General features: G+C 41.9%; 6 protein-coding genes across 6 annotated transcripts in view; 2 read left to right on the forward strand and 4 right to left on the reverse strand.

Moving 5' to 3' along the window:
- The window catches only part of LOC124344219 (extensin-2-like), a 271,667-nt gene that overhangs the window by 93,421 nt on the left and 156,454 nt on the right, over nt 1-21,792 (reverse strand). The gene's annotated exons all lie outside the window — the stretch shown is intronic.
- On the reverse strand, nt 154-1,255 carry LOC124344226 (meiotic nuclear division protein 1 homolog). The gene is made up of 3 exons (XM_046797740.1): nt 779-1,255; nt 560-706; nt 154-498 (listed from the first exon to the last, which is right to left on the reverse strand). The coding sequence occupies exons 1-3, from the start codon at nt 1,112-1,114 to the stop codon at nt 364-366; spliced, it is 618 nt and encodes a 205-aa protein (XP_046653696.1). The 5' UTR covers nt 1,115-1,255; the 3' UTR covers nt 154-363.
- LOC124344235 (probable N-acetyltransferase san) lies at nt 1,389-2,394 on the forward strand. Its single transcript, XM_046797752.1, has 4 exons — nt 1,389-1,544; nt 1,723-1,859; nt 1,920-2,106; nt 2,169-2,394. The coding sequence occupies exons 1-4, from the start codon at nt 1,537-1,539 to the stop codon at nt 2,332-2,334; spliced, it is 498 nt and encodes a 165-aa protein (XP_046653708.1). The 5' UTR covers nt 1,389-1,536; the 3' UTR covers nt 2,335-2,394.
- Nucleotides 2,383-4,098, reverse strand: LOC124344198 (retinol dehydrogenase 12-like). The gene is made up of 7 exons (XM_046797692.1): nt 3,740-4,098; nt 3,478-3,688; nt 3,180-3,415; nt 2,949-3,114; nt 2,829-2,879; nt 2,647-2,730; nt 2,383-2,587 (listed from the first exon to the last, which is right to left on the reverse strand). Exons 1-7 carry the CDS (start codon nt 3,802-3,804, stop codon nt 2,417-2,419), a joined length of 984 nt encoding a protein of 327 aa, XP_046653648.1. The 5' UTR covers nt 3,805-4,098; the 3' UTR covers nt 2,383-2,416.
- On the forward strand, nt 4,321-8,693 carry LOC124344107 (sorting nexin-25-like). Its single transcript, XM_046797552.1, has 16 exons — nt 4,321-4,914; nt 4,991-5,157; nt 5,229-5,363; nt 5,435-5,613; nt 5,677-5,851; nt 5,940-6,060; nt 6,126-6,347; nt 6,420-6,551; nt 6,616-6,945; nt 7,011-7,184; nt 7,248-7,347; nt 7,443-7,639; nt 7,742-7,884; nt 7,956-8,201; nt 8,267-8,407; nt 8,499-8,693. The coding sequence occupies exons 1-16, from the start codon at nt 4,651-4,653 to the stop codon at nt 8,689-8,691; spliced, it is 2,919 nt and encodes a 972-aa protein (XP_046653508.1). The 5' UTR covers nt 4,321-4,650; the 3' UTR covers nt 8,692-8,693.
- Nucleotides 9,041-20,504, reverse strand: LOC124342089 (diacylglycerol lipase-alpha-like). Its single transcript, XM_046795060.1, has 13 exons — nt 18,826-20,504; nt 15,919-16,340; nt 15,616-15,717; nt 15,327-15,504; nt 15,074-15,158; nt 14,781-14,915; nt 14,117-14,319; nt 13,577-13,823; nt 13,427-13,504; nt 13,070-13,293; nt 12,605-12,997; nt 11,729-11,891; nt 9,041-10,982 (listed from the first exon to the last, which is right to left on the reverse strand). The coding sequence occupies exons 1-13, from the start codon at nt 18,918-18,920 to the stop codon at nt 9,963-9,965; spliced, it is 3,345 nt and encodes a 1,114-aa protein (XP_046651016.1). The 5' UTR covers nt 18,921-20,504; the 3' UTR covers nt 9,041-9,962.

Here is a 21,792-nt window from a genome sequence, read left to right on the forward strand (position 1 = left end):
AACGTAAGAATCCGAATGGTCAGAGCTCGACCATATATTTCCGACTTTTTCACGTTTCTCTAATCTGTTCATAGAAACTAAATACGCCGTGTTGTTATTAAAGTTTTTGGTAGACAATCAATGACCAAACAATAACACGTTACTAACTAACTGTTAATGAGAAAAAAAAACGGAATTCTGTATTAAACGCACTTCAAAATTTGAAATATTTTATACAGAAAACTTTACATGTTGGGAAAATATTGTTGAAAGTATCCAGGTTCTCACAGAATTCAGTCAAGGAAATGGGAAGGAGACAAGGAAGAATTCAAAAAGCTTTAAACAATGCTTCTAAATTATTTACAAAAAGCATTCTTGAGGCTTCTACAAATAGTCCAATTCTTCCGGAATTCCAAATGCTTTGTTTAATTGGTTATCTTCCATGTAAAACTTTGATTTGCACCAGGATTTGACGGCGAAAATATTATCGGTCCAACGGTTCACAGCCTCCAAAGAAACCTGTGAAAGCAATTGATATAATACTATGGAAAAAAAAACTGCTAACACAAGAAAGACTCACCTGAGATTCTGCTTTTAGTTTTTCAAGTTCATCTGGATCAAGTTCTTGGTATTCTTTCAGACTTCTTTTCAATTCAGTGTTTTGTACTTGTGCTTCCTTTAACTTTTGCAATAATTCGTCTTTTGTATCATCATCCTGTTGTCCAACCTAAATTACGACAGTCAGTTTAGTGCACAAAAACAACAAGATAGAAAATTATCTAATGACGCCTCAACTTACTCTTTTTTCTGCCAACTTTGCTTCAACATCAACTCTCAACTTCTTCAGTTGTTGACTAGAATTTTCCAGTTGCACTAGTTTTTGTTTTTTTGCATTGATTGCCTTACTAGGAAAGGCCCAAAAATAAATTGATGTGCCAATTTTGTCTGTATCAACCATTCCATCATCCACCAAACTTTGAATCACATCTTTTACTGTTCCTTGTACAATTCCTTTTTCTTTTGGGGCAATTTTTTCTAATTCTTTAAGCTGGAAGAAGTCTTTCTTTTCATAAAAAATTTCCATCATGCCTTTACGTTTCTCCTCCAGGCTAAGTCCACGTTTTTTGGATGTCATTTTAATGTCAATATTTTAACTGTTTGACTTAATAGCTTCTTTTCCTCAAATTTATATTGTAATAAGACGACACGTTTTCTTGACGTTTAACTACTTTAACCAAGTGAATTTTAACTGAGAAATTCAAAAAATCTTGTGACGTTGCCAGTTGAGCCACCTTGAGAGGCATTCACAGATAATGCAATTTTTTAAGTTTGATACTTCGTATGGATTTTTTATATTTTTTCGATTAATTTTATTAGCAACTTGGGATTTTATTATTGAGACTGTGAATGACTGCAAATATTTTTAATGAAAATTTTGATCTGTCGATGTCGTCGGAGACCATGGTTTTTTTTTCGGTTTCGAGTTCTGTCTGCTGTAAATTTCCGAAATCACATCGATCAAAACGTGAGCCCCCTTGAAATTTGACTGGAACAAAAATGACCAGGTAAATAAACCGAATGTTTTTGGGGAAGTCATTTTTAAAGCATTCCATACACACAGTGTTTTTAAAATCAAACTCTATTATAGCTTACCTTAAAGTCTTTACTAGCTGTATGTGTGACTGCCACTGAATGTCCCGTTTTGCATGCCGATGACAATTACAAAGGATTATTTTATTTCAGGGCAACAATAGAACTGGGGGATGTCACACCTCACAACCTACAACAACTAAAACGATTGAATCAAGTGGTATTTCCAGTTTCCTACAACGACAAGTTCTATAAAGATATTCTAGAAGCAGGAGAACTGGCAAAGCTAGGTACCACATACTTGATTTTCCTTTTATTTCTCCTTACATTTATCACATTTTATTGTGCAGCATACTATAATGACATTGTGGTGGGAGCTGTATGCTGTAGGATCGATATTTTAGATGGATCAAGAAGATTGTACATCATGACCCTGGGATGCCTAGCTCCATACAGGAAAAGGGGTATTGGTGCCAAAATGTTGGAACATGTCCTAAACTACGTGGAAAAGGATGGGGATTTTCATAGCATTTTTCTGTAATTATATTTTATTATTGAGAAAAAAAATATGTTTTTAAGACTTTTACTTTTCAAAACAGCCATGTTCAAGTTAACAACCAAAGTGCAATTGACTTCTACAAGAAATTTGGCTTTGAAATTGTTGAAACAAAAGAACAATACTACAAGAGAATTGAGCCAGCTGATGCACATGTGCTGATGAAACTTTTAAGGCCACAAAGAAGTCTTAGTGAACCAGAAAAATGAATTATGATAGGTTAAGCTAAGGTAACTGATAATACAGAAATGATCATGTCACTTTACTAATAATTGTATTGAACTGAAATTACTACCATTCAATCTTACACATTTTACAGCTTAGCTCCCATAATTTGTTAATGATTGTGGAATTTGAGCTAGCCTTAAGTTGACTTTGATAAACCTTGCAGTCACGATAAAAAAGTCCAGTTTCATTTTCCGTTTCCTCTGATACTGCACAGTGGATCAGAGTTTGAACACCCTAGTAACAATTCAATTTTAGGTATGTTTAACAATATTCTGTCGGCATGAAGTACTTACAATTCGAGCAGGCTTCATAAACCAAAATGCAATCGGTATAATGGCTATCCATGAATAAAATGGTACTGATGAATAGCGGAAAAGCTGTTTGGATTGCAAATTTTCATTATTAGACGTTTAGACGGTGTACGCAAATTTAAGCAATTATTTTGCATGTAACAAATAATAAACTCAGAACTTGCCTTAGTATAATTCCACCCTGGGCAAACCGTATAAACATTTACTCCGTGATTCTATAATATGCAACAAAGTTAAATTTTGTTTAATTCTTATTAGTGTATGAACCAGAAAGAATTACTGACTTGGAGTTTTTCGGCTAGCTTTGTTCCAAATAATACATTTGCCAATTTTGAACTGCAATAGGCAGCATTAGGACCTCTCTTTCCTTCTTCAAAGTCCTTTGTACCTTCAAATGCTTCCCAATCCATTGATCCTTGCTCATGTAATTTTGATGAAACAATCACAATTCTGGGTAATTTTTATAAACATTTAGTATAATGTAATACCTTCACTTTTATTTTAAGTAAGAATACCTGCTTGGGGCTGAAGCTATTAACCTGTCTACCAACAGATTTGTTAGTAAGAAATGGCCAAGATGATTTACTCCAAAATTAATTTCAAAGCCTTCAGTTGTTTTTATCCCCATTTTAGTTGGGATAGACACTCCAGCATTATTGATGAGTATATTTATATGATCATATCGTTCAAGTAGAATAGCTGCACACTTCTTTACAGATTCCAGTGAACTGAGATCCAACTCAACAACATCCTGAATATTTCAAAACTAAACAGTTAGAAAATGAACATATCCTGTTCACATCACAACTCAACCAATTGAGCTCCAAGGTATTGTTGTTTGATTTCAGCAACCACTTCCCTGGCTTCAATAAGATTACGGCAGGCTAAAACAACAGTTGCTCCTCTGTTTACCAAATCTTCAGCTAGAACTTTCCCTAATCCAGATGTGGCTCCTGTTATAATGGCCACTTGCCCATCAAGCCTTTTGTTTGTTTTACATGATTCCCACTGATTTTCCCTCCACCTAAAATGAATACTTTTTAATAGAGAAGTGAATTTTAAATAAAATCTTTACCGTCGTAGTGCAAATAAACCTCCGAGAGTTGCTCCGAATCCTAGACTGGTAGTTATGATTCCCATTATAAATATAGGTCACACGAAATGCGTTTGTTTCGTAATTGGTGCAAATGTTACAATTAGTCAAAATTTCTCAAGCTAAATATCACAGAAATGAATTCGAAAACAGGTTTGAAAAGCGATGTGAAGCTTTCTCCGTCGGGAAATTCCTTAAAAGCATCTCCAGAGTACAATTCTTGAAGAGCTACTTATTTTAGAACATTCTGTCAAATGTCAATTCACGTTGTCTGCTTAAACCCTCAGGGTCTATTGAAGTTGACGTCACGTTGGACGTCAGTCTATAACTTATTGAATAAATTAACTAACTTTTTCAACGTAAAAAGGTAGGCCTATCACAGTTTCAAAAGACATAATTAATTGTTTTTTTCCAATAAAATTAAAATCGTTCGTTTTCAGCAGTTTATGAAAATGCAAACGAGGAGGCAGCACCGAACAGCTGGTCTCTTCTCTTGACACAAACTCATAACAAACCTGTCTGCTAACCGTAGCAGCTTCATAGAGAACCTCCCCTTTTTTTTATTAGTCCTATTAAAGCTAGCGTGATTGCTAGTCAGTTATCGAATCGCCGAATTGTTCGAACGCGTTCAAATGTTATCAAGTGTTTATTTTTTCTTGGGAACTTATGGCCTCAGGAACAATATTTCCTCGTCCTTATTTAGTCTACAGCTTCGTTAACATTTATCATAGATTTTCCTGTAAAATAGTATGACTTAAATAACAAAGCTGGTTTTGAGGGGATGCAGACTAGAGATAACCTGTTGACTTTTTTGAATTTTATTTTTTAATTTCATTAAATATGTTAGACTGTGTAGTCAAGAAAGCTTTCTTTAAGTTGGATTTACTCTTTAAATGAAAATGTCCAGTTGTCTCAGTTTAGAAATGCTCGAAGTTAAAATTTTAAGTATTTGGAGTGGGTTAATTATGGTAGCTTCAATTGTAGTTTGGTTCTTTACAAACAGCTTTGTTATGTTCGGGTTCTTTGCAGCTTCATTAGCTACTTCAGTCATTGGTATGATCTCTGTATTTTCAATTGTGATTATGATGTCTCCCAACCACTCTACTAGCTCAACTGATAGTCCACAAGAAATAAGGAAATTCCAAGAAAATATAAGAGTAAGTACCCATTTATATCTACAAAACTTTTACAAAAAAACATATAAAATACAAATTCACTGTTTTTATTTTGTAGGAGATGGCATTGACATTACAAACTGTCAAAAATAGTCTTTCCGATAATCCACTAATAATTATGAACAGAAGTGTCAGTACAACATTGCAGAATTTAATGGATTTGATTTTCAGGGATTTGTTAGATTCTATTCTCAAAGACATTACTCTTCCAACTTCATCCATGAAGTATGATTTCCCTTACAATCACATCATTCATCAAGTTTTTAGAAATATCTTCTTAATTTAATGTTCAAAAGGAATGATGCTTGGGAAGCCTTGCATAAATTTTACTGCAAAATTAGCAACATTGATCCAGTACAATTAATAACACAAGATGTTGTTGTTCGAGTTACGCGTCATTTGGAGAAAATTCGCCTCGCCCAATCGAATCCGTAAGTTAAAAGTTGTGTTTAATGGTTAATTTTCATGGTGTTCATTAATTCCCCCCATCGCCACTTTCAAGGGAGAATATGCGAGATAAAATGATATCATATAATCTCTCATCTTTTCTACGGAGCCCTCAATCGGAATTGGAGTTGGTTCGAAAATTGGCTGACGTTATGATAGTGAATCTATTCCCACGATCCTACGTTGACTGTTTCCTTCTACGCCATGCTCTTGGAGAATTACTTGCTTGCCAAGGTTAGTAACGATTATGGTTCACGTCTAAATAAATATTCACTCACATTGATTATTTTTCTTCAGTTTTGCAACCAGGCATCGACAGCTTGTGTGATCCTGATACAATCAACCAGCAGTTAGTCTTGCACCTTCACCGAAAGCAAATGATGAAGAAAGATTACGCTTACGCAGCTAGTTACGAAGATTTTGTTTCTCTTATTGAAGATTGCGATGATCTGGATGAACTACGTCAAATAAGGTGACTATCGGTTAAAAAATAAATAAATAATAATCAATAAAATCAGACATACTCGTCCAACTTTCATTAATGTCGTTTGATTGTGCAGATACAACATTGCAACGGAAATCGCTCAAGCTACCACCATTGGCTCTATGCGACGATCTAAAGGAACAGAGCCTGATCAGGAATTCTTGCTCTTGGGATCCAACAAAATTGACCTTTTACAAGTAAAAATAGAAATGATATTCCATATCTTTCTACATGTCTCATTAATTTTTTTCTTCTTTTCCAGGCACGTAATTTAAAACGCTACATTAAACAATTAACCTACGCGAAGCTCCAGTGCGAAAGAAGACTTCGCGTTTTGGGGGCACCGTTGAGTGACTTTTCTCGTACTTCCACATCTAATTCTAATTTCAATGATGAAATGGTTCCTTCTTTCAAGACCGTTATGAGGAACAACAACCTACGTCGACAACTCGAACTTTATCTTATTCAGCAAGGAGAAACTCAAGTATGCACATAAAAAAAAAAATAATTCGTGAAGTAATTGATCAAATATTTGTTTCAACATGAAAAATGACAGATTGGTCTTCTGAAATTTTGGTTGGGCACTCAGGAATTACGGAGGCTTGATCGCAAAGCAGCTCTTGCATCCGCAGCTCACATGTTTTATACGTATATTAATGGTAGCAGTCAAATAATCAAACTAGAGAAAGTATATAATTTCGTCTTTTTTTATCGATTGAATTTTACTACTTCCAAACTTCATTACTTCATAGAATTTGGTGAAAGGTATGGAAGGGTTTATTACTGGAGACAAAGGACCCGAGGCATTTTTTCAAGCACAAGATCAAGTATGGAAGGTGCTTGAGGATCGTCATTACCCGTCGTTCCTAGTTGTTCTCACTTGTCAGATGACGGGTCGTCAGGGTTGCGAGACGGATTCTGCAACAGATCCGCTTAGAGAGCGCCATTTTTCTTGGAAAGAACCATGGATCGCTGATGATGAGTCAGAGGACACAACTGGCGTTATGGAATGGAGCGAACAGACTCAATTTGCTAAAAGTCGAATGGAGCAAGTTGATGCACGTCTCGTCATTAAACTTCAGGTATCTAAGTTTCCCTCAGTTTCCAACATTGCCTAAATTAAAAACAAGTTTGTTACGGAGAACAGGCAATGACTAGTTTACGCAGTATCGCTCCGGATAGCTCGTTGGTAGTTGCTTTAGAAAAAGAAGTTGAGTCTTTACAGACGGAACGCCGTGAAGTCGAGAGTTGGCTCAACCAGGCCGAATCCTGGGCTGCTCACATGGGGCAATGGAAAGCGACAGTAGGGATGCCCCCACAGGTGCGTGTGTCATTTATGTTAACTTGAAAATAAAACTTGGGTTAACATTTGTCTTTGTTTTAGAATCCCGACGAAAAGGAGAATGTGCGATTTCCAATCGAATTACACTTGGAGGATGAAGCAGCTATGATCGCCGTTGCTTCCAATAACGGATCGACGTCAAGTATAAAAATGATTTGTTGCGACATCTTGTAGTGTTTATCTATAGACAGCCGGCTTGTTTTGTTTTGTTTTGTTTTTTTATTGCTCTTGGCACAGGAAAAAGAGTGGCTATGTCGTGGACCGTTTGGCGCCAGGTGGCGGAATTCTACGCGCTGATAAGCAAACTGAGTCTTACGTGTCCCTGGTTGAAAACGTCTCAACTGCCTGCTGTCTCGGGCAAGTCACTTTTTGGCAAGCTCAACGATCGAGCTTATTTGGAGCGAGCTCAAGATAAACTCCAGGGCTTCCTCGACGTAAGTCCATTAACTGTATTAAAAATCCCCCTTTCTTTCTTCTTTTGTTAAACTTTGGGATGGAATGAGAATATGAGCTTTAACAATGCGAATTCCTTATAGACGGTAATGGCTGACGACCGTCTCAACAAAAGCGAAGCTCTCTTTACTTTCCTGCACAATACTCCTGTTTGCCTCCGCCAGGCACTCGTCGTGGACGCACCCAAAAAATCGAACCGGTTCTCTCTCGCCACGCTATTTAAAGGGTACACACAGAAGACGGAGGAAAAATAAAGATGTGCTAGACTGTAAAGACATATATACTGTTCGCCCACAGGGATACGCCCCGAGAAAGTGATGATGACGCAGAGCAACAACAACAACACGATAACAACATGGCGACAGGCGTGGATGAAACTGACTCGCTCTTCCAGTCAGCCTTCTCTGACGATACTCGTGATGGTATTGCCGAGCCAATTTATCATCTGATTAGCGAAGTCTTTGAACTTCGTGGAGTGTTTGGGTGGCTCCGTCGTACCCTAGTCACGTTTGTTCAAATCACTTATGGCCGCACCATTAATCGGTACTAAGTCTGCAGATGTAATCTCTATTGCCCATTTATTTTACTGGAAACATTTTTGGTCACAGGCAACTACGGGATGTGATTTCTAGTCTTTTTACGGATCAAGCGGTGCTTGGTTATGTTCAGCTGCTAGTCAAGACATGGTGGCCAGATGGATCCTTACTCCCTGCACCCCTACGAAGTATCGACGAAAAGCGAAGAACCAAGTAAGTTATAACGCGACAATCGATCTATAGCAGACGTGCTTTCCATCGCCAAGTTTTACCCTGTTTGCCTAACGTGATAACACTTTGACAGACTGGAAGTTCGAGACTTGCTTGTAGCAAACATTCCGGACGTCTTCAACCAATTGCTAGGCCACAAGAATGCCCGACGGGGAACCCTGAAGGTCTTGGACGCTCTTCAAGACGAGCGTCTGAACAAACAACTCTTTTACGATATCTTGGAAGTGATATTGAAAGATGGATTTCCCGAACTATCTTCCCTCTAAAAGAAATGAATCGTCGTCCAAAAATAAGGTAATCTCCTGTCGCGGATGATTTATTAGCACACACACAAATCTACAGCACGTTACACGAATTATTCAAAGAAAGAGACCAAGTCTGTAGAAACGCAACAAAGTATATAAGCATTCCGAAAATAAGCAGAATTTCCAACATAGATATTCCATTGAGTCCCTAGCTCCAAATGTCCTCTCTCTCATCTCTCATATTATATATCATATAAATTTATACGCGTCGGTAAAAGAATTGCAAACATCTGTATACAAAAATATTATAGTATTAGACAAAATAGGCCTAATCGTTTAGAATTATGAAGAGAGAGAGAAAAAAAAAACACTAGCTGTTACCGTGTATTGTGGGTGTGTCTGTGTCTGTGATGGATGTATACATTATGTCTACATGTCTGTGCAATACAGGAAACAATTGGAACAGAAATCTTACAGATGTAAACATAAGAAAAGCTAACCGTAAACGATGATTCAATCAATTGTTCACAGCAGGGCAGTTGTTCTGAACAGGCAGTCGAGAAGGACGAAGGAAGAGGATTGGCGTCATACTGGAACGGTAAAACTTTGTGACGTGTAACAAGTAAACGGAGGGAGACAAGATCAACGCCAACTGAAAAACGGTCGATGACAAAACAATTAGATGAACACAATCATCGATATAGCTGTCGAGAAACAATTGGAACCTTGGAAGTATCTTCTCTTCATCCAACTTCCATCCATCCAACAGGACCTCCTCGTCTAGGTAGAGTAGCAAAAAAAAAGCAGAAAAGATGCTAGAAGGAAAAAAAAAAGGGGGTAACAGGGAATGTGTCAATGTTAGCTCCTGGGATCTGCAGTTCTACTGATCTTATTCCAGCTGGCCTTGTCTTGGTGACGTGCTGCAGATCCTTGCAATCCGATCGAAACTCAATCTTCTCGCGACGTTGGGCAAAAGAGATTGGAAGTGTCATGCTTCTGCAATCTCGTAGCAATCCATTTCATTCCAAGCTCGATTTCCCCGTCTTTCCTCTCTTATTTATTATTTACAGGCATTTCTCGTCCTTAAGGATTGTGTAAACACATCTCCGATAGCGTTATTCAATCGGTGTTAGAGGAGCTCTTCGTTCAACCTAATTTTGTTTTTGTTTTCTTTTTACTCCTGTCGGAAAAAAGCTGATTTATTTTCCCCGATTTGAGATCTGGGAGCTTTCAACCATATCTGGCTTTGATCTTTATTTATTTATTTAGAGCTAAATGAATGTTTTTCGCCTTTAAAATGACGTGTTACATGGAGGCAAATTGGGTCTACTCGAAGGTGACAGCCTTCGATCGGTAGCACCATTAGCGGTCGCTGGGCGTGACGCGACTGGGCTCAAAGCGTAGCCGCTGTGACTGTCAGAATTGCTTCCGTTTCCACCGCCAAAGACCGGCGACGCTGGTTCCAAAACGGGAAACAATCGCGACGGCTGTGATTGACTTGAACTACTTGTCGTCCGTGATGTGTGGCTGCTAGTTGAACTGGGATCCTGCTCGGCTGACGGCGTTTGCTCAATCTTATCCACATCGGCAGCGGCTCTCTGGTAGAGTCGCATAATTTCTCGCTTCAACTGCGCCCTGGTGGCCCGCGTCTGTCCACTGGTCGTTTTGGCGCTGCTCAACGGAGATGCACAATAGACGCTGCTTGACTCGGTCATTTCGTACACACTTGAACTACTTCCACTGTACTGTTTTGGTAAATCCTTTCTCTTGGTAACAGACGCAGCTCTATCTCTCCTCAGGAATTTGTGCGCCCTCTTGGCAAGACTGGAGACGGACCCGTTGGCGGATTCTCCCGAGAGTGTCTCGGGAGTGGCGATTGGCGCCACTAATCGATTACTGTACTCTGAAACCAGGTCCTCGCCATCGGCTGGATAGTGTTGAAGAGGATTAAAGTTCCAGCCGGCTGCTGACATGGCCGGTAAGTTACTAGTTGTGGCTCGCCGGACTTGCGGATTCATCCACGAAGGCGGTTGCAACATGTAGCAAGAATTGGCAGGAACGCTACTGGAGTAAGGCGTTTCTTTGGTGTCGGGCGATCGCTGGCCAATGGTCGGACTCCGGTCGATCGACGTCAAGCTATTGTTTTCCAAAAAGGAATGCTGCGGCATCATCACCGGCGACGGAGTAAAGCTGGCTGCCGTCAGAAGAGAACCGTCGACGATCAGGCCCGGTTGGTAATCGGCTTGGTCATCCTTCAATAGAGGTTCCGACGTGACTCGTTGAGGTTTGGACGGCCCATGACACGAGAGAACCTGGGATGGGATGGGCAGGATGAACTCTTCACTTGTCGAAGCATTAAGGACGGAAGAGTGAAGCTCGGACATCATAACAAGTGGCCATCCGCCGAAATGAAAACAATCCCAAATAAAAGAGGTAAAAATCGAGAAACTGAAAGACGGCATTGTCCTCTACTGAAAAATCAAGCAATCAAGAAGAAGAAAGAAAAAACAAACGAAATCAAAAAACAAAAATAATGAGAACAAATTTTCTAGTTGGCAGGAAAAATGAAAAAAAGAGATGGAAACCGTGAAAGACGGACGGGCGGTGCATGGTTGTTGGAAGGTGGGAGTGGGACCTACTACGGATTCTGGCCGCCATCTCGCTCTACACGTTGGTGGTTGAACAAGGCACGCGGGAGGAGACGATTTGCCTCTGATACTCGGCCAGCTGCTTCTCGTGCCTCAGCACCTAATAATCGGAACCACCAACAACAGAGGATTTTGTGTTGTAGGCCACGGCACAGCACGTCGAACAAAAAAAAAAAATGCATGCTCTATCACGAAAGAAATCACGAATTCCCAAACCAAAATGAAGTGGACATTTCCAGTCAGAAAAAAAAGTAAAAATAAATCAATTCTATTCACTCAACTAAAAAAGCCAAATAATAATAATAATAAGAAAAAATTCTAAAAAAAAATTCCAGGTCTGCAGAAATGCCTTTCTCCCCTTTTTTTGGCGATCGCAATTTCCATTTACGTACGTTTACGGTATACAATACCTTGTTGATGGCGCTGAGGACGGTGTCGGGCATGTGATCGTGGACCATGACGGGAGAGATGAGTACCTCGTTGAAATCGATAGTGTCGGCCCACAAAGCCTGGTAAATAGGATCCGGTTGGTCATCTTTGGTCGTCGCTGGACAACCGGAGCTTCGTTCCGATCTATCAGTGCGTGTTTTTGTCCCGGTAACGCCCAACAGCCCGCCCACGAAAAGGAAAAGAAAAAGAAGAGAGAAAATAAATTAGTCGACGGGAACCGCAACTTGGCCGTAAATCGATAGAGAAAGGGGGGGAATAAAAAGGTGCTCTATAGAATTGATCTAGTGAGTTAGTCTAGGGCGTAAAGTCTCCTCCCCGCTGCTGCTTTCTGTTTTCCCTCGTGCGGATCCAGCCGGTATAATCAAATAAACTCTCAGTCTGTAGATAGAGAAACCCAGTAAACTTGGCGGGACAAACAACAACTTTTTTTTTTTTTTCCTTCTTCTTGTGCCGCCGCCCTCTCTTTACTCTTTCAACTAGTAGAGAATGAAAGTCGCCGGAATGAGCCAGACGACACCAGCAGACACCTAAAGAAGCTTTTTCGGCCATCTGAAAAGAGTTCGTTCGAGCATTACTAGTCCCCTTTCGGGAATATCCTATACACTATTCACCTCAAGTTTGGCTTCTTGACTCTGGTTCAATGACTCCTGCTTGTCAAAAGAGAAAACATAGTACCATACTCGTGCCAAATCGAACGAAAATAACAACTCGCAAAGTTCTCTTTGAATAAATATTTACTCGGCCACCTATAAACGGAATCTGCTGCTGCTGTCTCTCAAGAGTAAACTAAAGTACGCTCAACAATTAAAGCGGAAAGCCAGAGTTCTTCAACTTGCCTGTCGGATGCTTTTGGATGTTGCCTAACGATGTGAATGATGCGGCCGGGCGGATACAGTGGCTGATGAGTCGACAGGGAGATATTAGTATCGGATGGATGTTTCGTTAGGACGGCTGTTGTGGAAGGCACGTCTTTTGAACCGCCGCCGCCTCCTTCTTCGATCGAAACGACTGGACTGTTGGAAATTTTGACAGCGGCATCTTTATTCCGCCGTCCGCAGCACAGCATGCTGGAACCCAGAATTTTCCATTTCGGATTCGTGCTCTTGTTGATTGCCGTCATCAGACTGGACCTCAAAGTTTCCAGCTGGTGGAGACCCAGCCGAGGGACGACATCTTTGCCAACGACGATGGATGTCACAAACTCTTTTGTGAATTCAGCTGCCGGTAAACTGAAATGTACACCAAATTTTATTGATTGATTTTGTTTTCTTTTTCTTCAAAGGCTTTGACCCAATTTCCACCTTAATAGTCCACCGGGTGGTGAATAGGCGTAGCAGTGAACATGGGGGTACTCGTGGCGGAGTAGCAAAGCCAAAATAGCTGCCGTTCCAGCGCCTAAAGAGTGACCGACTAGAACCAGACGAAAATCCGGCGTGCCTCTTTCCGGATTGTGAGCAAACGCTTTTCCCAGCAAATTCTCCTTCTCCAACTTGTTGCGAATGTACGTGGCGGTTTGCACCATACCCTTTTTTTTTTGACAAAACAAGAAGGTAAATAACCAGACAATTTATTTATTCTCCTAATGGAACTAAATGAACCGCGGACGTCCAGTTTATGTCGGGTTCGATAGCCACAGTTGTAAATAGTTAATTCGATACCTTGTGTCCAAACCAGTCTTCTCGTGTTAACTGGAGAGGAATGGGTTCCGCTTCGGCGTGAAGATCCGTTATCACGTCCTGTCACGGGACCCAGAAAACAGAGAGATTCAAGATTTGATTTATATCTTTCATCGATCGGTCACCCAATACCTTCATGCTGATGGTGCCTCGAATGCTGACCACGACGCTCTGGTGGTCGTAGTCGATGGCGACGAAAAAAGGCGTTTCCGCCACGTCGACGTGGAACGAAGCGAAAATGACTTCGTGATCAACGCGGCCGATGGATTGTTTCAGCGCTGCCAGGTGACAACCACTGCACGTGTCTCCCACAATGACGGGTAGAGTTTCGCCACTCTCCGATGAGCCTGTCGAACCACTTCCACAACAGCAGCAACACCTTGCATGGCGATACAAACGGGGTAAATATAATGTCATAAATCCTTGTTCATCTCAATTCAATTTTCCCAGGATAAACTCATTTGTTTCTCTTTGAAAAATTAGGAGTCGAAAAACAAAAACAAAAAACTGTTGGAACGCGATCGTGTTATTGGATTTCTCATGTCAATCCCATTAGTGTAGCAGCTGTACTAGTTGGATTTGCAGCAGTATCTCTCTACCTTGTCTGGACTGCCATGTATGGTTTCTATCGAACTGCAGGACCTTCCGGAATTTATGGACGTTGGTTCTTACCTAATGTTAGATACCAGGCGGCACAATCCCGTCTTGGAATGGCCTAGCAGGTACATGGGCCAGCCATAAGCAGCCAGGGCGAATTTCATATAATGTTCCGTCAATTGGAAAGCTTCCAGTTGGTCGGGTTCGTGCAAGGAAAGGAAGCGTGTCCGTGAAGTGACGGCCACTCCCGACAAGAACTCGTAAATGTCGTTCTGGTCCTATATTCAAAATGAAGACAAGCCAACAAAAACAAATAAAAACTACTAAAACCTTTCCGACAGATGAAATACAGCAGACAAAAATAGTTGAAAATGGAGTAGGATAGACCAAAATTGAATAGGAATAAAACAAAAATGTCAGCAGGTTTCTAATCCGACTCCACACATCAAATTCCCATTTTCCTTTTTCTTTTATGGATTTGTCGCATCTTACGTTGTTGTTTATTAGTGACTTTATTGCCTGTAATGGTGTTTAAGCGTTCTGTGGGTCATAAATTATGTGTTTAGGGATCCTTTTTTTTTTCCAAAAGTCAAACCTTGAGGTTATTGTCGACCTTGCTCAAAGTCTTTTGAGTAATTGGAGAAACAGTTTCGTATAGTACGTCATGTCGATCTCTCTCGAATCGATTTACGTCCGTATTGTGTGACATGTCAATCAAGTGTCGTGTTGTTTTTATTACCTGGGTAACGAGTGTCTCCTGTAACTTCTTCTGTTGTTTCCTGAGTAAAACCAGACCGGCTACAATGTCGGTCGGCACGAGATCCAGGTCCCGGAAGAAATCCGTCAGCAGTCGGGCGATTTCCGAAAAGGAGTCCTGTATTGATTCGTGTACGAGTGTGGACAAATGAGAGAAAACAGACAAGAAGTTTGTGAGACTTGATTGAAAGACGACCATGTGTCCAATATAGGCAGTATAGTGACCGACAACTCTAATATTGAACGACAGGTATAGACTGTGTTGTGCAAACAGACCTGATATTGATCAGAACGACCCATGCAGCAGAAGAGGATCTTGCATCGATGATTCCACGTGTCCTGGTAAGTCCTCATCACTTTCCTTTATAGACACATAAAAGTTGGGGGGGTAAGAACTCGAAACAAAAGTCGTGAATATATGACAAAAATTTTACGGATGATTCACGAGCGTCAGCTGACTCGGATCATTTCGTGAAATAAGAAACAGTGCAATTTGTCAAGATGAAAAGGAACGTCTATTAGGTAGTACCTCTGTCTCCAGTTGGGTCTGTGATTTCCCGATCGTTTGTAGTGGTATTTCGTCTCGCCTTCTTTCATGCTCCGCTGGAAGCGCGTCATCTTGACCCAAGAGCGTCCGGCCCGGTCAAACGTGCACCAAATTGTGATGAGCACGCTCAACGCCACGCACAAATCGCAAATAACCGAACCTTTATATTAAGAGAAGAGGGCGGGACCAACAGATCAAAATTATAGATTCCCACGCACACGCAATTTTTTTCCGGTTGCGTGATTAAAAAGTGTGTTACTGTTATATATACCTAAGAGAACTTCTTTTTCCATTCCTGCCGGACACGTGATGTAAGAGCCGTGGAGCCACACGATGCTAAACGACGACCAAACCATTTCGGCCACCAAAACCACTGTGTTTTGGTTTGGTTTCCCCCCCACATTCGTGTTGCAAATTTGACGAGTGAAAAAGAATAGAAATCAGAAATAGATGAGTCCATTTATATGAGAGCGTGTCACGACACAAGTCGTTCGAGACTGGTCCGTTTAACATTTAATTGAAAAACTGAAAGAGAGCGTCTAAAAAAAAACGACAAAAAAAAAGTGGTGCGTACGTAATCGACTGTAGAGCACGTACTCCATAAAGCGGCGTGGATGGACGTCCCACATGGTTCCGCGCAACGCTAGTCGGGCCATGAAAATTTCCAGCAGGAGCGAAACGCCCAAAAGGGCCGTTTTGATGATGAGCAAGAGTCGTAGAACACTTTCGCAGGCGTGATCTTCTTGCAGTGCGTGCAGCTCAGCGACAACGACCACTTCCTCGTCGTCACCACCACGACCGCCGTCACCGCTGGCGGAGGAGGACCAAGCGTCGTCAGCATTGCTCTGGTTGGCCAGCGACAGCAGAAACGACTCGTTGCTGAGCCGGACGCCGATAGTGTCGCTTGTTTCGCCGCTGCTGCTGATGTTCCCAGTGTTGCGAACATGACCGACGGATCCGTTGTCAAGTCCCAGCGTGACCGCAACCACAATCAACCTGCCGGGATTGAGAAACGGAGTGGAAAAAAAGAAAACGTAGAAATGATTAATGAGTTTTCTTTCTTTCTTTTTTCTCTCTCGCTCCCGGGAATGATTTCCCATTAAAGATTTTCGGGTCGGAAGCACCTTCATCTCTCATTCCCGCAGATATTGAAACTAGGAAAAAAAAAGTCGTTGGGTATTTTTCAATTTTAAATGCGTGGAATATAAATAGGCGAATGAAAACATTTCACTTAATGGGGGGGGGGGACTCCTTCCCTATTTACGATGGCTGCTGGTTGGGAAAAGAACGACTCGTATATATATACTGGGGGCACGAGATCGTTTACACTACACACGCTACTACTGGCGGGGTGCGCTCACGCCAACTTCTTTCACCGCATTCGTGACATTAGCCATTCTGTTTCTTATGATATCTTTTTTTCTTTGGCTTTTCCTGCCGTCGCCCTATTCTTTTGAAATTCTTCGGTCCTGAGACATTTGCCTTCCAAGGCGCCGTTTATACCCTCTGGACTGTTGAAATGGCCTCAAAAATGTACCCTAGCTATATGTCCTTGCTCGCTGTGTGGCAATTGATAACCCAAATCAAAAATGGATGCCGATCACTATAGTAGGATGCTGTTAAAATGTCGATCAGGAAGGGATCCTCACAACATTTTGTGTGAAAGGAGGAAAAAATAAAGTTTCGTTTGATGTCTTCTAAACCTTTGACTATTCCACGCTCTTATATAAGATATAAGAAAGTAACTTTTCCCTGGTGTCCCCCCGCCGCCGCTATGTCCCCCGTTGATACAAACCTCTTCAACGATGATGAATGTTATCTTACGTGAGTTCCACTCACGAGATTGACATCATCGCAAATGATCAAGAAAGCAAGTAAAGGCATCCGGTGGATGGTGAGATAGATGGGGTATAGGCGAAATGGACGACGTCTTGTGTGTTAGAGGAATGACTTTCGCATCGTCCATTGGAAAAATAATGGAGCATCCATTGACCGGGCGGTTGACATATCAGTTCAGTCTGCTCATCGCTAGAGTTGTCTTCCACCTTAGCTATATAGCGCTGCTGCTGCTGCTGGTTTCCCCCCTCCACGTTATTTTCTCTTCTGTTTTGTATAAACACATCGGGGACCCAAGGCGTCCTACTGACTGTATGATGAGGCAACGCCCGTCCCGCCTCTACTAAAACTCCCCCCTCTCTCTCTCTAGCTGTATCTTCACTCGGCGCGTTTTATTGATCGCGGCAGCAGAGCGCCGCAAGTCCAGGCTCTTCTCTTCCACTCGGCACTCTCCACTGAAAGAAAAAAAATGGGGGAAAAAAGAAAGAGATGGAAGAGGGATGATAGCGAGCGGGGGATTCTGCCCAACAGCAGAAACAACATCCGTGATACTCGAAAAATGGAGCGCATTATCCAATCATCCAAAAGTCAAAAAAATTTCGCATTTCTCTTCTCTTATACAGCCATGTGTGTGTGTGTCGACAATCGAGTATAGAACGTCCGAAGAAAAAGAAAAAGCTATACGCGACACTTGCGGATTATATTGGAAGCGCTATTGGATTTTGCTTCTCTCAGCACGTAATCAATTTGCCCTCCCCGCCACCGATCCCTTTCCCCCTGATATATATAATAGGAGAATCGTTTGCGCTGCTCAAAGGAGGAAACAAGAGAATTTGGTATTTGTTGTTCTTTGGATGCATATTGACTTTGGAATGCGGTAATCACCTCGCAACTGACGCCTTCTATTCTCAGATCTCTTCTTCTTCTTCTTTTCCACCCCACCGTACTTGCTCGGCTTTTTCTGGTGGTGCTGCTGCGGCCTCTCAATTTTTTCTTTCTTTCTTTCTCGGTTTTTGCTTATTTTGTATACGCCATCAGTTCTTTTGCTCTCGACGTCTTTCTGGGTCGGGACCAACAAATATTATAAATAAAGCCAACATAAAAACATCGCGAGTGGGAAAGAGCCAATGGTGTTGTATACTCAAACGCGGATGTGTGTGTTTATCTATTATACATACTATGTGTGTGCAGCCAGTTTGTGTTAGCTTTAGACACGTTTTTCAAAGGTAAAAAGTAAAAAAAAAAAACATATGGTTTTTTTCTTCTACTTTTTCTTCGCTCTCGCTCAAAGTTAAGCGAAATCGACATGTGTAAAGCCGTCCGAGCCAACTGGAGCAAACATGGGGGGGTTCAAACACTCGTACAGCTAGAGAATCAGCACTCGGATGATATGGCAAGAGTTTCTGCACGACACCGAGTCGAACTGGCTCACGCCAAGAGTGACAAACAAGTGCACAGCTGCTTGTTTGTTATTTATTATTACTCTTGATTAGTGCACCGGAATGTTTTGGCGACAAATTCCCCGAAAGCAGCGTGAAGTATTCAATTATTTTATTTTATTTTTCCGCGAAATGAATAGCCCCCGTCAAAGCCAAATCCCAATTAACGCTTTTCAAAAGAAAAAAAGGGGAAAAAATAAACTTACCAAATGGCGTGGAGTAAAGTCAATGAGATTCCGGGAACAACCAGATCGTCGCTGCCGACGCCCCATCTCCGCTGGAAGACGATAATTCCCGGCATGAATGAATGATTGAATTTGCCAACGTTTTTAGAGGATTCAAAAGCGCCGGGTTGCCGAAACTTTTTTGGCGACGCCGGTCGCCAGGGACCGCTTAAGTATTAATATTATTGTTATTTTTGTCTTGTCCTCTGCCGAGTGATGAATGTTCCAGATGATGATGAATGGCCACTCGGCGTCGCGTTGGATCTCATCCGGTGACGACGATAGACGATGGGCGCACAAAAACTGACGAGCACACAAACACGAGACACACAACTGGGAAAAAATTCTCAAAATGTTGGCGGCGGCGGCGGCAGAGGCAGCGACGCTTGTGTGTGTCACGCCAGTTTTGCCTCTTGTTGTTTATTGGACGCGGCGGTCGTAATCCCGCGTTCATCCGCTAGCGCGGATCGGCACAGTTCTAGCGGCAGACGTCGGCGTCGCCGGAATATAACGTCGTTCGTTCACTTTTGGCCTTTATCCCCTCCCCTCTAGCTATACACTATACATGACTATACCACCACCCCGTCGTGTACACCGCCTCCTCCCTCTCCTTACTCAACACGAACGAATCCCTACGCCATCTCCCTCCCTCTGAAAATCTCTCCTTCAGACGGGAGTCTGGAGGGGAAAATAAGCTACCGACATGTTACGCATGTGCACTGTGGCGTATTTCCCGGTGGCTCGGGATTGCGGTACAGACCCGTCAGAGCGCGCCAGTGTTCGAGGCCGGCTACTACACACCCCCTACCCGATATAGATCATCATCTATACCATCGCCGGCGCGTCTTGATGAAGAGAGATTGCGCGCGCAAGGATGAGAGCGTCCGTCCGTGTATACTATATATCGCTATTACTGCTGGAACGCACACTACTAAGCTACCCTCTATCTTTCTTCACTCACCAAAAGTTCCTTATTGACTGATTCCGCTTTGTTCGTTTTTCTCCCCCTTTTTTTTTCAAAGCCAATTGCAGACTGATTAGATCATCGCTGCTGCTGCGATACGCATCACATCGGCTCGGTCTATTATATAGCAGCGGCCAACGAATGACTCAAAACATGAAAATATTTGTTTTTTTTTTCTTTTTTCAAATATCTCTTATCCGCGCGCTCCTCGCGGATAATGTTGAGATTTCGTTCGCTTGTGAAATGCAACGGGATGGAAATTCACGCGGCTTTGAGATCTTTTGGCATTTGGCGAAGTCTTATTGAATTTGCATAGTGCCTTGAGAATTGGCTTAAACCTGATTCGGTGGGGGAATCTCCCAGCAAGTTCCAATCAGGTTTCAAAAATGCTTCCTGCTGCACAACCAAAGAGATGAAGGGCGCATGTTTAATCAATGACAATATGCTAATTCAAGGCTGCGATCTCAATGTTCGCCTACTTTCTTTCGAGTTAAGTCGTAATCAATAAAACTGCTGGTTCACTTGATATGGTACACGAATACGTTGTTAATAAAGAAACGATTTGCACTTCACTGCTATTCGAATAGAATTCTGGGGCGACGATATTCACTTAACTGATCCCGACGAGTTATTTGGCTCAGGATTACAAATTGGTCTGACCGCTCCTGGACGAAGAAAGATCACTGTGTGATTCTGCAATTCGGCCAGGGGGGAGTAGCATTGCGGAAAGTGCGATGGCCAATTGAAACGTGCGCTGATTCGTTGATCAACCCTGGACAACCCGATGGAAAGTGCTGATCTCCAGGATCCATTCGCGTACCTACTTGACTCTCGTCGCCGCATGTATCAAACAAGTTTTCTTGAGCTTATTCTAATAACGCGCTCGGGTGTGTTCCCCATTTTCTGGTCGGGCGAAAATTGAAAGTCTTTGTCCGTTTTCCCATTTTATATCGGAATGAGTCCTATGTATAGAAGTATAGTTGTGGTATTGATTTTGTTGGTAGGAAGTAGAAACCGATGAATAGAGGGGTGGAATTTACTTACCTCGTTCTATTATTAAAATGAGCTTCGTTCGTTTGTGCTTCGCTTGTCCCCATCGCCTTTATATTGGGTTCTGTTTGAAACTACAATTCTACAAACTATTGTGCGTGTATTTACGGCCGTGGCACAGCATGTTGGAGCTTCCCCGCCAAAGGAAACAAAAAAGCCGACGGCTGACTCGAGTTTCAAGGATGACGAGAATCCTCCACCAATCGATACGACATATAGTAACGCGCGCTAATGGTTTGCGATGGTCGAACTAACTTTGGCTTGTTGTTTTGATTCCTTTTCTTTTTTTCCTTTTAGCCTTTTCCTGTTTGGGCGTGTCTCTTTAAAAGAAAAAGAAAAAAACAAACCATAATTGACAGATGGCGTCACGCACATGAAAGAAACATGCCAACCTTCACGCCACCACTCGTTAAAGAAGGGGAAATAAACAAGAATGATTGTATTCCGATATAAGAAATAGGGGATCATTCGGTAAAGAGAATGGAAAATAATTCAAACCGTTAAACTAAGACTTTCTTCTCCGTTTTCAAAAGAGTAAAATGGGGATCAACTCTTCGATCAATGGCGCAACACAAATTAGATGAGCTTTTCGTATATTCTTTGCTGCTGGATTCAATGCGGGATGAACCAAGGAAAAGAAAAGTAAAAATCGGGACGGAAGGTAAAGACGAGCCGACTGCGCATTGTTGTCTTGCTGCCGCTATCTTCTCTGCAATGCCGATGACAAAAGGTGATCGATCGTCTACGGTATTATGTTTGATATCATATCATCTGCCATTGAGGAGGGATTTCGCTTTCTGTAACCACTGCATGAGCTTGGCTGAATCGCCGTTTGAGGCTCAATAGCTTTCCTTTTACGAACTTCCTTTTTTGTGTGTGTGTGTGTTGCACCGGTAAACGAAATAAGTCCCACCGCTCATCTCGTTATAGTGTAT

Source organism: Daphnia pulicaria, chromosome 6, assembly GCF_021234035.1.
Source record: "Daphnia pulicaria isolate SC F1-1A chromosome 6, SC_F0-13Bv2, whole genome shotgun sequence".
Taxonomy (NCBI): domain Eukaryota; kingdom Metazoa; phylum Arthropoda; class Branchiopoda; order Diplostraca; family Daphniidae; genus Daphnia; species Daphnia pulicaria.

Excerpts from the sequence above, each read along its gene's own strand:
- LOC124344226 (XM_046797740.1), bottom strand. The coding sequence starts at position 1,114 with ATGACATCCAAAAAACGTGGACTTAGCCTGGAGGAGAAACGTAAAGGC. Across the intron at positions 707-778 it reads CAAAGTTGGCAGAAAAAAGA|GTTGGACAACAGGATGATGA; the intron begins GTAAGTTGAGGC and ends GTCGTAATTTAG. Across the intron at positions 499-559 it reads AACTAAAAGCAGAATCTCAG|GTTTCTTTGGAGGCTGTGAA; the intron begins GTGAGTCTTTCT and ends TTGCTTTCACAG.
- LOC124344107 (XM_046797552.1), top strand. The coding sequence starts at position 4,651 with ATGAAAATGTCCAGTTGTCTCAGTTTAGAAATGCTCGAAGTTAAAATT. Across the intron at positions 6,552-6,615 it reads AAATAATCAAACTAGAGAAA|AATTTGGTGAAAGGTATGGA; the intron begins GTATATAATTTC and ends ATTACTTCATAG. Across the intron at positions 7,640-7,741 it reads AACTCCAGGGCTTCCTCGAC|ACGGTAATGGCTGACGACCG; the intron begins GTAAGTCCATTA and ends AATTCCTTATAG.
- LOC124342089 (XM_046795060.1), bottom strand. The coding sequence starts at position 18,920 with ATGCCGGGAATTATCGTCTTCCAGCGGAGATGGGGCGTCGGCAGCGAC. Across the intron at positions 12,998-13,069 it reads CCACCCGGTGGACTATTAAG|TTTACCGGCAGCTGAATTCA; the intron begins GTGGAAATTGGG and ends TGTACATTTCAG. Across the intron at positions 10,983-11,728 it reads TCCTCAGCGCCATCAACAAG|GTTCTCTCGTGTCATGGGCC; the intron begins GTATTGTATACC and ends ATCCCATCCCAG.
- LOC124344235 (XM_046797752.1), top strand. Across the intron at positions 1,860-1,919 it reads AGGAGAACTGGCAAAGCTAG|CATACTATAATGACATTGTG; the intron begins GTACCACATACT and ends TTTATTGTGCAG. Across the intron at positions 2,107-2,168 it reads GATTTTCATAGCATTTTTCT|CCATGTTCAAGTTAACAACC; the intron begins GTAATTATATTT and ends TTTTCAAAACAG.
- LOC124344198 (XM_046797692.1), bottom strand. The coding sequence starts at position 3,804 with ATGGGAATCATAACTACCAGTCTAGGATTCGGAGCAACTCTCGGAGGT. Across the intron at positions 2,731-2,828 it reads CAGGGTGGAATTATACTAAG|CTTTTCCGCTATTCATCAGT; the intron begins GCAAGTTCTGAG and ends CAATCCAAACAG. Across the intron at positions 2,588-2,646 it reads TTATGAAGCCTGCTCGAATT|GGTGTTCAAACTCTGATCCA; the intron begins GTAAGTACTTCA and ends AATTGTTACTAG.